The sequence below is a fragment of the Centropristis striata genome, chromosome 15, assembly GCF_030273125.1.
Source record: "Centropristis striata isolate RG_2023a ecotype Rhode Island chromosome 15, C.striata_1.0, whole genome shotgun sequence".
Taxonomy (NCBI): Eukaryota; Metazoa; Chordata; class Actinopteri; order Perciformes; family Serranidae; genus Centropristis; species Centropristis striata.
Genome location: NC_081531.1, coordinates 33,841,693 through 33,855,431, shown reverse-complemented (window position 1 = coordinate 33,855,431; position 13,739 = coordinate 33,841,693). Strand labels below are relative to the sequence as shown.

Here is a 13,739-nt window from a genome sequence, read left to right as displayed (position 1 = left end):
AAGTGCATCGACAGAAAACCATATTATTACGTAAAACATTATAAAACCAATTCCTATCACTATAATATTAGATCAGTTAGTTCCTGGCATTGTGTCTGGAGAGATATTCTTTAAAAGCATGCATTTTTTAAATGTAAAAATATGCTAATATGCATTAAATGTCTGCATGACATTCGACAGAGCTACCCTGGAAGATGTATGAGGCCTCTGGCTGCAGAAGCCCTGACCTCTCATGTTCTGCAGTTGTTTTCCTGCTGTCAGTGGGCTAAAATCCCACCAAAATAAACGCTGAAATAAACGACGTTATCTGTCCGGTCGGCCACGTGATCATAACCGGCTGAACACCGTGTTCCTCCGTGCACCCCATCAGCCCTGAAGCACCCCTGGCATTTGACTGGCACCGGCTTGGAGGTGCCAGTCTAGCAGAAGCTCGAGTCAAGTCAGACAGAGAGAGTCAGATGTAGACCGGAAATACAGCAGGTTGGCTTTCACAATTAAAGCATATTGCATTGTGGGTACAAGAAAACACACTGGTCGTGGTAGGTGGTGTCTTGAATCATGTCTTTATGAAACTATGGCTAATAGGAAAGCAAATTTGGGACAGATAAAATAGGTTTTATTGTGAAAAATCAGTTATCGTAAGGCACTCAGTTCTTTAAAATCTCTTAATCATTTATTTCCTACTCTGCATTATAATGTTGTTCTTGTTTTTATACCGATTTATTTATATTTTAAGCCTGTATTAATTCCCATTCTCTTTGATCTTTAATGGCAGTTTTTATGTGAACCATCTTCTTGCTGAAATGTGCTATATAAATAAACTTATGCAATAAATGCAATTTATGCAATAAAAGATAAACCAACTAAATGCTACAGTAATGTGAGTAATTTCAATCAGCATATAGTTCTACATACAGAACAGACTGTAGCATACAAGTTGTTATAACAATGGCTCAAAAAAAGATGATGGAAACTAGATAGATAGATAGATAGATAGATAGATAGATAGATAGATAGATAGATAGATAGATAGATAGATAGATAGATAGACAGATAGATAGATAGAGCCTTTATATGATGATTTTTGTTATTGTGACATTGGTGCATGGTTGCCAGTTTTTCTGGCAGTTTACAGTATATCCACCAAAATAACACTGGAATATATAACAGTATAACAAGAATATACTCACTTTCTCCTCAGTAACCTATCCTCATTGAGCCTTATCAGCCATCACTACACCACGGTTTATAGTGCAACACAACAAGAAAAGAAACACATAAAAGAGATGATACAACAAGGTGAGTGAGGGAGCTGGACTCTGAACAAAGCAGCAACAACATTCTTTTCTTTTTATTTTGTAAGTTTGCTCCTTTCAATGTTTTGCACCTTCTCCTCTTTTTTACTTTCTTTGCTTTTACCTTCTTTAATCCAATTCCTGCCCTGTAGGAGCTGTTCGGACTATTGTGCGTCACATGTCCTGTAGAAGGAGGTGGTGTTTATGGGGATCTTGGGAGTCTTGATTTCAGGCTGTCACTAACCAGTCCAGTCCCTGGAGTGGAGGGAAACCCCTGTCTCTGACCAGGGGTGGGCAACCTTTACTAACTAAAGAGCCAAAAAAAGAGAAAATTGCGTAATGGAGCCACAAACCTTATATTGAGCCTAAAATGAAAATGAACAGCCTAATAAGTCTAAATTAGCCTACCAACATTATTAACAGTCATATCAAGCATTTATTAATATGATTTTCAAAACTAGTCTATCTCGGGGAACTCAAAACTAAACTCAAAGTTGGCAAAATTTAAAGGTTAAGGTGCCAGGCCGCAGACTTTCGTAAGCTCTGAAGCACATTTTAGTTGACTTGAATGTCAAAACTTTTTTAATATGCTGTAAAAAGGCTATACGATTTTACAATTGAGGAATGCAAATAGCTTTTGGTCCACACCATTGATAAATGAACATTTTAATGTAAAAATATGTCTATAATTTTTTATGTCTCAGCCACGGGGAGCCCCTGCAGGCGGCCTAAAGAGCCACATGAGGCTCTGGAGCCACAGGTTGGCCACCCCTGTGTTAGATTGATGAGAAAAATACATGAATGTATAGGCAGATTTCATAGCACCAACATTTTTATACTGTATATTCATTTCATAGCACCAACATTTTTATACTGTATATTCATATTTATTCTGCACTGGAATTCCATTCCACTCCTTAATACATACTCTTCTTTAGACACTTTATTTTTTATTGTATTGTATATTTTATTGCTTGAAGTATGCCTAGGTTGTTCTTTTTATTTAATTGTGTTGTCATTGTCTCTGTGTGTAATGCTGCTGCTACGCTGTAATTTCCCAGCTTGGGATAAATAAAGTATATCAATCTATCTATCTATCTAGATATGTAGAGGCCTTACGGGCTTTTATTTTGAATACTGCCGCAGGAAGTTCTGTTTTTATCCCCCCTATCTTGACAGTGGTGGGTAGAGACTGACTGTGGGCAACCTCAGACAGGTGGAGGAGACGTCCTCAAGCAGCTGAACTGCACCGAGGTGGTCGGACCTGATCGGGCAGGACTGGGCTGGGCTGGGCTGCAGGACGGACACTGTGCACGCTCCGGTGCGCGGATCCTCCTGCAAGCTGCTGGATTCAAAGTATGAGACCAGATCCAAAACATGATTTGGAATGATTTCTCCATCCTGCTGCTGCTGCTGCTGCTGCTGAGGCTTCGCACACATGCTGGACACTTAAATGTGGACGCGGGGAGGACGAGGGATGTAGTTGCAATGGATTAATGAGGAGTACACATGGGCTTCTTTTTTTCTGAGATTATTGGCGTGTAATTTTCATCACCCTGCCTCGGCCATGGAGAACCAAGCAGCCGAGCCACAGAACTATGAAGACGTACAGAAAAGCGGCTATCTCCGCAAGCATAAATCAATGCACCGGCGGTTCTTCGTGCTGAGGGCGGCCTCGGAGCATGGTCCCGCTCGACTCGAGTATTACGAGAACGAGAAGAAATTCCGCAGTAAATCACCTGTGCCCAAGAAAGTCCTGAACCTGGAGACTTGCTTCAACATCAACAAGCGGGCAGATTCCAAGAACAAGCACATGATAGTGCTTTATACCCGCAGCGAGAGCTTTGCCATCGCTGCAGATAGCGAGGAGGTCCAGAACGAGTGGTACCAGGCGATGCTGGACCTCCAGTGCAACTGTAAGATATGAAAAGTGTGATGTGATTTCCACTATCTGTCTCTGCATCAGGCCTATCCTGCCTTAGGCTGTCTTGTTCTCCATACACTATTTTTCTCGGCCATTCCTGATTGTGCATTTCACATCAGTGACTCGAATTGTTTGATTTTTTTTTTTTTTTTGCTGCAGCTCTAGTTTAGACATTTAATTTGAATAAATATGCAATTTGGACGGTGTGGGTTTTTTTTTTTTAACCACCAAGAGGCAGGTGGATCCGACTGAACACGCTATGGGCGGCATGTGCTGCGTTTGTGCTGCACAATCTCACTAAGCCTTAATACAGTTGGATAATTTTCTGTCTGCAAAATGTAATTTAATGCAAAAGAAAAACTCTCTATGTGCTATAATGTTGAAATGATCGCCTTTTCTGGCTGAAATGCAGCGCCGTTTCATACGACGGTGTGTTTTTGCATGGCGCAGTGGGCATATAGCAACCATCCAAGGGATGCATCATATAGTAGTAGCCTATCGTGGTGCACTCCGCTGGAGCCTGTGTTTTTGTTTTTCTGCACAGCTCTGACTGCCGCTCGCCTAACCTACATTTGTGTTGCACGGTGCTGCTGGTAGGGAGGAGATGGCATCGTCAGTGCGCTCTCACTAGAAAATGTGTTTCTGTTGGTTATCCTCGTGTTTACGTTGTTATCCTTATGCTGGAGCCGAAACACCACCACCACCACCCACCCACCCTGTTATCCTTCTACATTCCAGTTAGTTGAGACTGATGGGCTTGCCCTGCTTCAAATTTGTCATGTTGTGGAATCTTGAATGGATGCACATCAGACCCCCATTTTGTTGAGATTATGTCTCAGGGACAGCCACAATAAAACCCATAATTTAATTTAATTTGGTGTTCATAATTTGTGGACATAAATGGAGATTTAAACACATGAATTAATCAGGTGATTCCAGTGAGGATCATCTTTAATAAATTAAATATTGTTTCTTGAGGAGGAGCAAAAAAAACACTACAGTTGTTTAACGAAGATAGCCTAACAGTGGCTGTGTGGCAAGAAAAAAATGATAATGCTATAATGTGTCATGTAATTGGCATTGATGTGAACTGTGATGCATTATTTCACAACGGAGCGTGCAGCTTTTCTCTAGATGTATTCCATACCTCCTAAGACTTAATTAATTATAGAGCTGTTGCTTAAAAGTGATGGTGATGAATTAGCTGCAGCACTGTTGCTTGGCAGATACACTGGAGATTCATGCATGTAGCAGTTTAGGAAAGATACTTATTACTACACTGTTTTTTTTTTTTTTTTTGTTTGTTTTTTTGGGGGGGGGCAAAATATCAACAGGTTATGTGTTTTATATGAATTAAGGATTGTGATTCAGTCTCAAAATGTTGATTTATTTATTCTTTTTGTTTCCAAGGTAAAACTCCTGAAGACTATGGCAGTAGTGGAGAGTGTAGCTCTCCGTCTCCTGTTCCAACCTTCAAGGAAGTCTGGCAGGTCAAGGTTTGGCCCAAAGGTCTTGGACATGCCAGGAACTTAGTGGGCATCTACCGGCTGTGCCTGACTGACAAGACGGTCAACTTCGTCAAGCTCAACTCTGATGTGGCGGCTGTGGTGTTGCAGCTGATGAACGTCCGCAGGTGCGGTCATTCTGAGAATTTTTTCTTCATCGAGGTGGGCCGCTCTGCCATCACCGGTCCTGGAGAGTTCTGGATGCAGGTGGATGACTCTGTGGTGGCTCAGAACATGCACGAGACCCTGCTGGAGGCCATGAAGGCGCTGAGCGAGGAGTTCCGTCAACGCAGTAAGTCTCAGTCCGTGGGGACGTCATGCGGAGGGGGCACCGCCTCCAACCCCATCAGTGTCCCGAGCCGTAGGCATCACCCCAATCTGCCGCCGAGCCAGGTGGGCTTCTCCAGAAGAGCCCGCACGGAGACCCCCGGAACAGGAGGCAGCAGCACGAGCACCTCACCTACATCACGCCACGGGTTCCCGAGGGCGAGGACTGCCAGCATCGGGGCCAGGTCCGAGGAGGGCGGAGCGAGCGCCAAAGGGACGTGGGCGAGCTCCAGCCCGAGTCTTAACGGCTCCTGCTCAACCACACCGACACTGAGGCCTAAACCCACCAGGGCCCCCACTCCTGCAAAGATAACCCTAAGCCTTGCACGTTACACGCCTAACCCTGCACCCTCTCCTGCGCCGAGTCTGTCCTCCAGCTCGGGTCACGGCTCCGAGTGCGGCCTAGTGGGAGCAGCAGTGGGGGGCATGATGATCTGCTCCTACCCTCGTGTTTCTCAGAGAGTCTCTGTTTCAGGTTCACCGAGTGACTACGGCTCCTCCGATGAATATGGCTCCAGTCCTGGGGAACACTCGCTGCTCGTCCCCAGTCTGTCTGGACACCACGTACACGGCGAAGGCGCCTCCAGCTACATCGTGATGGGACAGCGGGAGGGTCTCCTTGGCTCCCATCACCGATCTAAAGGCCGCCGGATCTTGCGGCGCTCATCCAGCAGGGAGTCTGAGGCAGAGCGCAGACTACTAAGTAAGAGGGCGTCCCTGCCTTTGGCGGCCCACGAACGACTTGCCCCGCACAGGAAAGACGAAGATGATGAAGACGATGAAGAATACGCCATCATGTCGCAGAGTGTGAACCGAGAGAGAGCTGATTTGCACCACGGTTCAGGGGGCTTGGCGGTTGGAGGTGGGCAGCTTGACACCGGAGGGAAAAATAGGAAGAGGGCTGAGAAAAGCAGGCGAGAAGTGGAAGGTGGACCTGCCGTGGACAGTGGCTACATGTCAATGCTGCCTGGAGTCACGTCTCCTCCCGTTTCACTCTCTCTCTCCATAGGCATGTCAGAAACCAGCGCTAAACCTGGAGCAGATGACGAGTACATGGCCATGACCCCCAACAACAGCGTGTCACCCCCTCAGCACATCCGCCAGCCCAGCACAGAGGGCTACATGGTCATGTCTCCCAACAGCAGCAGCTCCACAGACCTGCACGGTCTGGGCATGTGGGACAGCAGGGCCAGCATGGAGAGCCGGGCCGCCAGCGACTACATGAACATCTCACCGGTCTGCAGCCGCTCCGCCTGCAGCACGCCGCCTTCCCACCCCGAACAGCACCAACTGCAACCAAAAATGTTCAATTCCTATTTCTCCCTGCCGAGAGCTTATCAACACACGCTCTATAGTCGCTTTGAGGACGACTTAAATAAAGGGGAAGGAAAAAAGGACAGCAGCGGGCTTGATGGTGCTGGAAGGGGAGGGGGAGTGGGATACAGCAAGAGAAACAAAATTGCAGCGGGCTCTGCAGGAGGCTGTCAGCTCTCCATGTCTTCCTCTTCCTTCTCCTCCAGCTCAGCCAGCAGCGAGAGCCTGGAAGACAAGTCCATATCGGTGGGCAGAGGGTTAAGTTTAGTAAGGACTGGAGCTGAGTACAAGTTTGCGGGTTCGTCCGCAAAAGACGGGCGTCACCATCAAAAGCGTGGGTCGACCAGTAAGAGCCCAAAGCAACAAAGGAGGGGTCGTCCCCTCAGCGTGTCTTCGGACATCACTAAAGCAAACACCCTGCCCCGGGTGAAGGAGAACCTAATGCCATCTGTGTCTCAAAACGTCGGTGAGTATGTCAGTATTGTGTACAAGGAGGACAATAAGTACAGCGGAGGACAACGTTCTGGCTCTCAGCGTGGACAACCTGTGATCCATGGAACCCTCCGGCCTTTGAATCAACCCCTCCTCTGCCACGATAATCCTGCTAACCTCCCCCGCAGCTTCTCAGCTCCATTGTCCACCTCCGCTGAGTACGTCAGCATGGATTTAGGGAAGTCCTCGACACCCCGGACTCCCCTTCGATCCACGTTCAGCACCCCACAGGGCTCACCAGCTGCCGCCCCCAAGGCCCGACATGAACACAGCACGTCCTCTCCTCTGGCAGCAGAGGGCAACGCCGGGTACAGAAAAGTAAAGATGGCGGTGATGCCAATAGACAGCCCTGCTCCCGGTTCAGATCCCAGCATTTCAGTTAGACCTGCCATCCATTCTGGTCAACCCTTGTCTTTGGAGCAAGAGACAGGGTTGGGTTTCTCCCCGGTCAAGTCCTTCCAGTCTCCCGAGCGGAGCAGCAGATCGGTCCGAGGTGACCAGCAGCAGGGGCGGCAGAGCCTCCACCCAGAGACGTTTAACTCCCCTCCCTCCCTACCGCGCCACCCACCATCTTCTACCTCCATCTTCCCGGAGGGCAGCCAGGCGGCCAGCCATCGGCATGGTTTGGATTGCTCGCCGTGGGAGAACAGGCAGGCAGCTAGTTTATCTGCCACACCTCCACCACAAGCCTCCACCTCATCTGCTGAACAGGGCCTTAACTATATTGACCTTGACCTGGCCATTAAGGAGAGCCCTCAAGCTGGAGTGGAGCGCCCCTCTGCCGCCTACAACATTGGGGGAAGCGCCATTGGCAGCAGCGCCGGCTCCAGCCTCAATACTTACGCCAGTATTGATTTCTATAAGTCAGAAGAATTGAGAGCACACCAGAACAGTAGAAAGGATGGTCAAGGTAAGGGCTACCATCTTTTCTTAAAATATATATATTTTTTATCAGAACATCTGAGATTTTGGGTAACACTTTACAATAACCAATTAAGTAATGTTTATAGATGGTTTATAAACCAATTATTAACCATTTACAAAGTGCTATACATATTTAATCTTTAAATGTGTTCAACCAATTTCTTAAAGGTATATGAATCATTTCAAAATCATTAACATACTTAATATGGTGATAAAAATGTTAAAATGAGTGCAACTAAAACTATTGATAAACTATTAATTATAATGTATTGGTTTCTTAATGGTAAAGTAACTATAAACTTACATTAATATACAGTCTATTTGTAACTTATGAATGATGGAGTTAGTTAGACATTAAGAAATTATGTATTTACCATTCTAAATGGTCTATATACAGTTTATAAATGCTGATTAAACATTAATAAACGATCTGTTTACCATTTATAAATGATGGTTATTGTAAAGTGTTACCAGATTTTGTGTTCAGATATTCTACACAGGCAGTTACATACATTATAAGAGATTATCTGTTATATTTTTATAGTTTGAGACACCTCTGAGTGGGGCCTTCACTTGTACTTATCACAAAGTAGGAAATGCAGTTTATGACAGTTTAATTAACCCTTTGTACCCCAACAAGCCGTTTCAGGGTTTTTTCCCCCTCTTTTTACATTTTACTCACTGTGGCCATATATTTCACTGCAGTATTCAAGTCCTGCACCTCAATGGAATCAGCAAAATCATGACTAAAGTGTAAACAACTCAAAAATGTGTCATGAATATTGGAAAACATAAATTGGGTCTCCACATGCTTTACATATTGAACTATTTGCATTTTTACAACCTCTCCTGTCCTCTCCTCTCTGCTCTGTGTAAACAAATTTTCAGTGAATATTTGTCACGTGACCGTTGGTCTCAGCAGAATCAATCATGGCTTCACAGTGTCGCTGAGGAGCAGAATTTAATGTTTTTAACAGGATCTAGTTATTCCAAATGTGTTTTTTTGGGCGATATTTTAAATGAGACATGTTGAATAAACACATTTTGAGAGAAATTTCACAGTTTTAAGCTCCGTTTTAGATACTTTTTCGAACAGAAACTTTTGTAAGCTATGATCTGTTCAAGGACTGTTGGAAAGTTCAGATTTCAACGATAATGCCTGTTTAACAGTTTACGATAAATGCTGTAATTTTGGAGATTTCTAAAGGAAAACACACATTTCAATCTAGATGTTGGGGTTAATTGATAATCAAAATAATGTTAGTTGCAGCCCTGTAAACGGTTTTCAGAAAGATAATGAGTGAATATGAAAGAAATATTTCAAAAAAGGAAAAACTACATAATTCGAGGTAATGTTTGTCTCGCTGGATGTAAGCTTTTTATGTGATGTGCATAATCCACAGACAAAACTCATGTCTGGGTCTTAGTCACTCCTTCCCCTTTCATCCTTTCCTGATGTGCACCTTTGCTTTAAGCTGGAGGGCAGCACTGTGTTTCCAGGCTGTGGGTTGTCTGTAGAGTCTCTTATTATCACAAGTGGGTGTTCAGAGAGCAAAGCCAATTGATTTGTCTGCTGGTAATGAGCCATTTCACATAAATGGAGGTTGAGGGGAGAGAACGCGGGCCAGGTGTTTATGTTTATGTGTGGGTGTGCTATCGGCTGCAGGATTTCACACGGCAGCTCTGAGGTTTTCCTCACGTTGCACAGATAAAAGATAATTTAACGGTTAATGTAAAGTACTTTTTTTTATGCATTAACACGAAGAGATCTGTTGCATGTCAAGAAATAAAAACTGCAGTGTTTTTTAAACACACTCACAGGTGAATGTAATATTAATCAGAGGACTAAATGGAACAAACAACTTGTGCATCGTATTTATTCGGATCAGCTCCAACATTTGCATGATTGATTCATCCAATGCTATTCAATCTCTACGTGTACATGCATAATCATAATAATTGCCTAATTATTTAAATTGGGGGTAGTTTATTTATGCATTTAACATGCATAGCGAGAGGAAGAAGGCTCTGTTAATATTCTGTAAATTACTCTTTCATGTAATTTTTCACACTGTGATTAATGATTGAACGTGCCTCCCCTCTTATAAGCTGCATACAGCGAGCTTTCAGAAACCGTAGCCATATTCTAATAATGGAACTCAATATATGAAGCCCGCGTTTATCAGGAGCACGGCTGTACTGCAGCATATGAAAACACGCTTCTCAAGTATCCAATCAACACTCAAATAATTTTTCTAATATCATTACTCACAGTTTTTAATAACCTTTTAATTAGACGCTGGAATAACATTTTTATTAAAATGCCAGAATTAGATTAAGATGTTTATTTGTGCAACATGTTGATGTATTCTGACTTCTACATCATGTGAATGTGGCTGAAGACTTTATTTATTTATTTATTGGAAGATGCAAAGCCTGATTCAATGATGTAACTTAAATCCTTCAGGCTGTCTGTAAATGGTTAATTATCTCTTACAACAATATGAGGAGTTATTAGTTAACAACTAATGATTTAGCACTCAAGAGCTTCATAACCTCCAAGTGCAATATAAAGACGGTCTTCTTTAAATGTATTTTAAAAACATTATAATTAGAGTCAGATTGATATATTGGTTGACCAATATTATCAGCCGACTGTCAAAGACATATCGGTGTTTATTGTTATCGGTGTTTTACAAAACATAAAATGGTTAAAACTATTCTTGGGCTGATCTAGAAATGGTTTCATAATTTTTAATAATTTTTTTGATTTATTTAAATGGTTAGCAATTGACTGACACTGAACATATGGTATTGATATTTATTTAGATACTTATTTTATTTCTATTTATTCCTTATTTTCTCAGTCATCATTTCTTATGTATGTGTAACGTATAATAATGTATAATAATTTTAAATATTATTTATTTATTTGTTTAAGGAAACAGCCTCCTGAGTGCATTTTCATTTATTGGTCATATTGGTGAATGGTGATCTGTGAATACTTTACCTTAAAAATCGGTATCAGAAAGTGAAGATTTACCCAAAATGCCCTTTCGCTTGTTTAAATCTTTTTCCATATTTATGTAAGTTTAGTAGATTATATGTATGAACCTGATTGTATGTTTACATGTCACATTTTTTTTTTAATTTTATATTTTTCTTTCTTTAAAACGAAACACCCCATGTTCTAATTTTCGTTCAACTTATATTGTAAATAGCTGAATAAAAGAAAATGGCAAAAAAAATATCTGCGCTGAAAAACAAAGAACATAAAAAATACATAAATTAACTCATTTCCATCGATGAATGTCGAGGTTTCAGAAGATCATTTGGCTCTAGAAGTGGTCAGACTGAATCATCATGATTATTTTGGTCAATTCAGATTATTTAACACAATCATTCATTGACTTTGAATGTATTGAACTTTAAAAAATGTGACTTTTTAACTTTGGATTTACTTGAAATAGATCTCAATTGAATAATAATCATAATGATTTAAAAAAGGATATGAATTATATATCTAAACATATAAATATATATTGAAATAAAGTATATAAAAATCTTTAAAAATATAAATTAGAGTGAATTATATTCAGTCAACTATTTTGTTACAATAGTGTGCTCTGGCTGTATACACTGTTTTTACTGTAATGATTTCTTTTTACATTTTTATTTACATTACATTTTAAGTTTTACTGTAAGAAGTAAGTTTACATTCATCATTCATTGTGTTTTTTCTTATTTTTACATAGAATTCACTGTAATTTCACATTCAAGACGATTAAGCAATTGAATAATACTATACTATATACAGTATATATATATATATATATATATATATAATTAATCAGTACAATTTTGGAAAATAACTCTTTTTGATCTTCCCTTGATGTACAAACTATGGTTATTCTTTAATAAAGTTCACTGTAATTTTACATTCAAGACCATTAAGCAATTGAATAATACTATACTATACTATACTATACTATATGTATATATATATATATATATATATATATATATTGATCTTCCCTTGATGTACAAACTATGGTTATTCTTTAATAAAGTTTAAATCCTCTCTTCTGTTGACCTCAAGAGAAAAAAAAAAAACCCTTGTAATTTGAAGCTGTAGTCATCACACAGATATTTGCAGCTACTGACCTTATTCTGCTGACCGGTTCAGAACTGGAGCTGTGTTTGTTTGTGTTGCTCCATAAAAACAAGAAACGACCTTAAATACCTGGAACTGATACGTCTGACCCGAGGCACATCATATTGACATCTGCAACAGTGTGCAGAGACTCCAATCTGAAAATCCTTTAGAAAGATTTCACACGTCACGTGATATTTACCCAAGCAGCCTGCTGGAGCTCAGAGGCAATGTGCTCAGGAGAATATATGATCTAGTCTAAACTGCCTTTCCTTCTGTTGCATTTTGTGACTTAAATTAGATTTACTGTGGATTAATATGCAAATAATCAGTGGCGGTTCTACACAGGGGCCTACAATTAATAACGATGAACAACGGAACAATTCTTACCTATTTTTTGTTCTATTTTTTTGAACATAGAATGTGTCTAACTAGTTTAATTGTGCAATAAAAGCTTGTGTATATATATGTATATATATATGTATATGTATATATATGTGTATATATATGTATATATATATATGTATATGCATATATATGTGTATATATGTATATGTATATATATGTGTGTATATATATATATGTGTATATATATGTATATGTATATATGTGTATATATATGTGTATATATATGTATATGTATATATGTGTATATATATGTGTGTATATATATGTATATATATGTATATGTATATATATGTGTATATATATGTATATATATATGTATATATATGTATATGTATATATGTATATATATGTATATATATGTGTGTGTGTATATATGTGTGTATATATGTGTGTATATATATATATATATATATATATATATATATATATATATATAAGATAATTCTCACTATACTGCACTTTCAAAATAAAAAAAGGAATTGTGCACAAAAATGAGAAATGTCATTGTCGTGCAAAAATAATTATTGTTGGTAAGTCTCATTGTTTCAATCAGTGTATTTGTATCTTCCAAATATATACTTAAATGAGATTTTTAAATGAGCTAAAATAAAGGTTTTGAATGCCTAAATATCATCTTTGCCGTTTTCTAATGTGACCCTCTGATTATACACTGGCCCCTGCTTGGCCCCCACAGTAAAACTGGTGTAGAACCGCCACTGCAAATAATAATAGAAAAACACTTATAAAGACATAAATGATTGTAGCCAGGAGAGAAATATATTTGTTAGCATGATTTAAATTCCTCCCTGCTTGCTTTTGTTTCTTCTCTTGCAGACTGTTGATCTCCATGTCTGATCTGAGCGTTGATGCCGGTGAGACCTCTCCACTCAGTCTGTGACAAGACGCTCGATCTGTTGCCACAACAGAACTGTACACTGGAGTCTGAACACTGGAAACCCTGGAAAACTCATCCCCATCCCGTCGGCTGTTTTCTGTCAACCAAATGTGTGCCAAACACACACACACACACACACACACACACACACACACACACACACACACACACACACACTCACAGGGTAAGAGAAAGGTTTTGTTTGATCTTGTTTTGAACCAAAATGGCATTTGATCACAGATTAACTTAAAGGGATAGTGCAGATTCTTTTCAATGAGGTTCTTTTCCATAGTGAGTGTATTACCTACAGTAAATGGCAGTCAGCACTAACGTAGTTTGGAAAAGCAGACAAGAGAACTCCATTGACAAAAACAGCATTTTTACCTCACAGAACAAGGGAGTTGCTAGTCTAAACGCTGCCTTGATAGGTTAGTTTGAAGAAGAAGAAGAAGAAGATTACTTTATTAATCCCACAATGGGGAAATTCAACCTCTGCATTTAA

The 13,739-nt window shown here is 40.5% G+C and overlaps 1 protein-coding gene across 1 annotated transcript; it reads left to right on the top strand.

The window, feature by feature from the left end:
* The first annotated feature begins 2,491 nt into the window (after positions 1 to 2,491).
* Positions 2,492 to 13,367, top strand: si:ch211-284e13.4 (insulin receptor substrate 1-B). The gene is made up of 3 exons (XM_059350985.1): positions 2,492 to 3,211; positions 4,630 to 7,767; positions 13,177 to 13,367. The coding sequence occupies exons 1-3, from the start codon at positions 2,863 to 2,865 to the stop codon at positions 13,182 to 13,184; spliced, it is 3,495 nt and encodes a 1,164-aa protein (XP_059206968.1). The 5' UTR covers positions 2,492 to 2,862; the 3' UTR covers positions 13,185 to 13,367.
* The last annotated feature ends 372 nt before the right edge of the window (positions 13,368 to 13,739 follow it).

Excerpts from the sequence above, each read along its gene's own strand:
- si:ch211-284e13.4 (XM_059350985.1), top strand. The coding sequence starts at position 2,863 with ATGGAGAACCAAGCAGCCGAGCCACAGAACTATGAAGACGTACAGAAA. Across the intron at positions 3,212-4,629 it reads GCTGGACCTCCAGTGCAACT|GTAAAACTCCTGAAGACTAT; the intron begins GTAAGATATGAA and ends TTTGTTTCCAAG.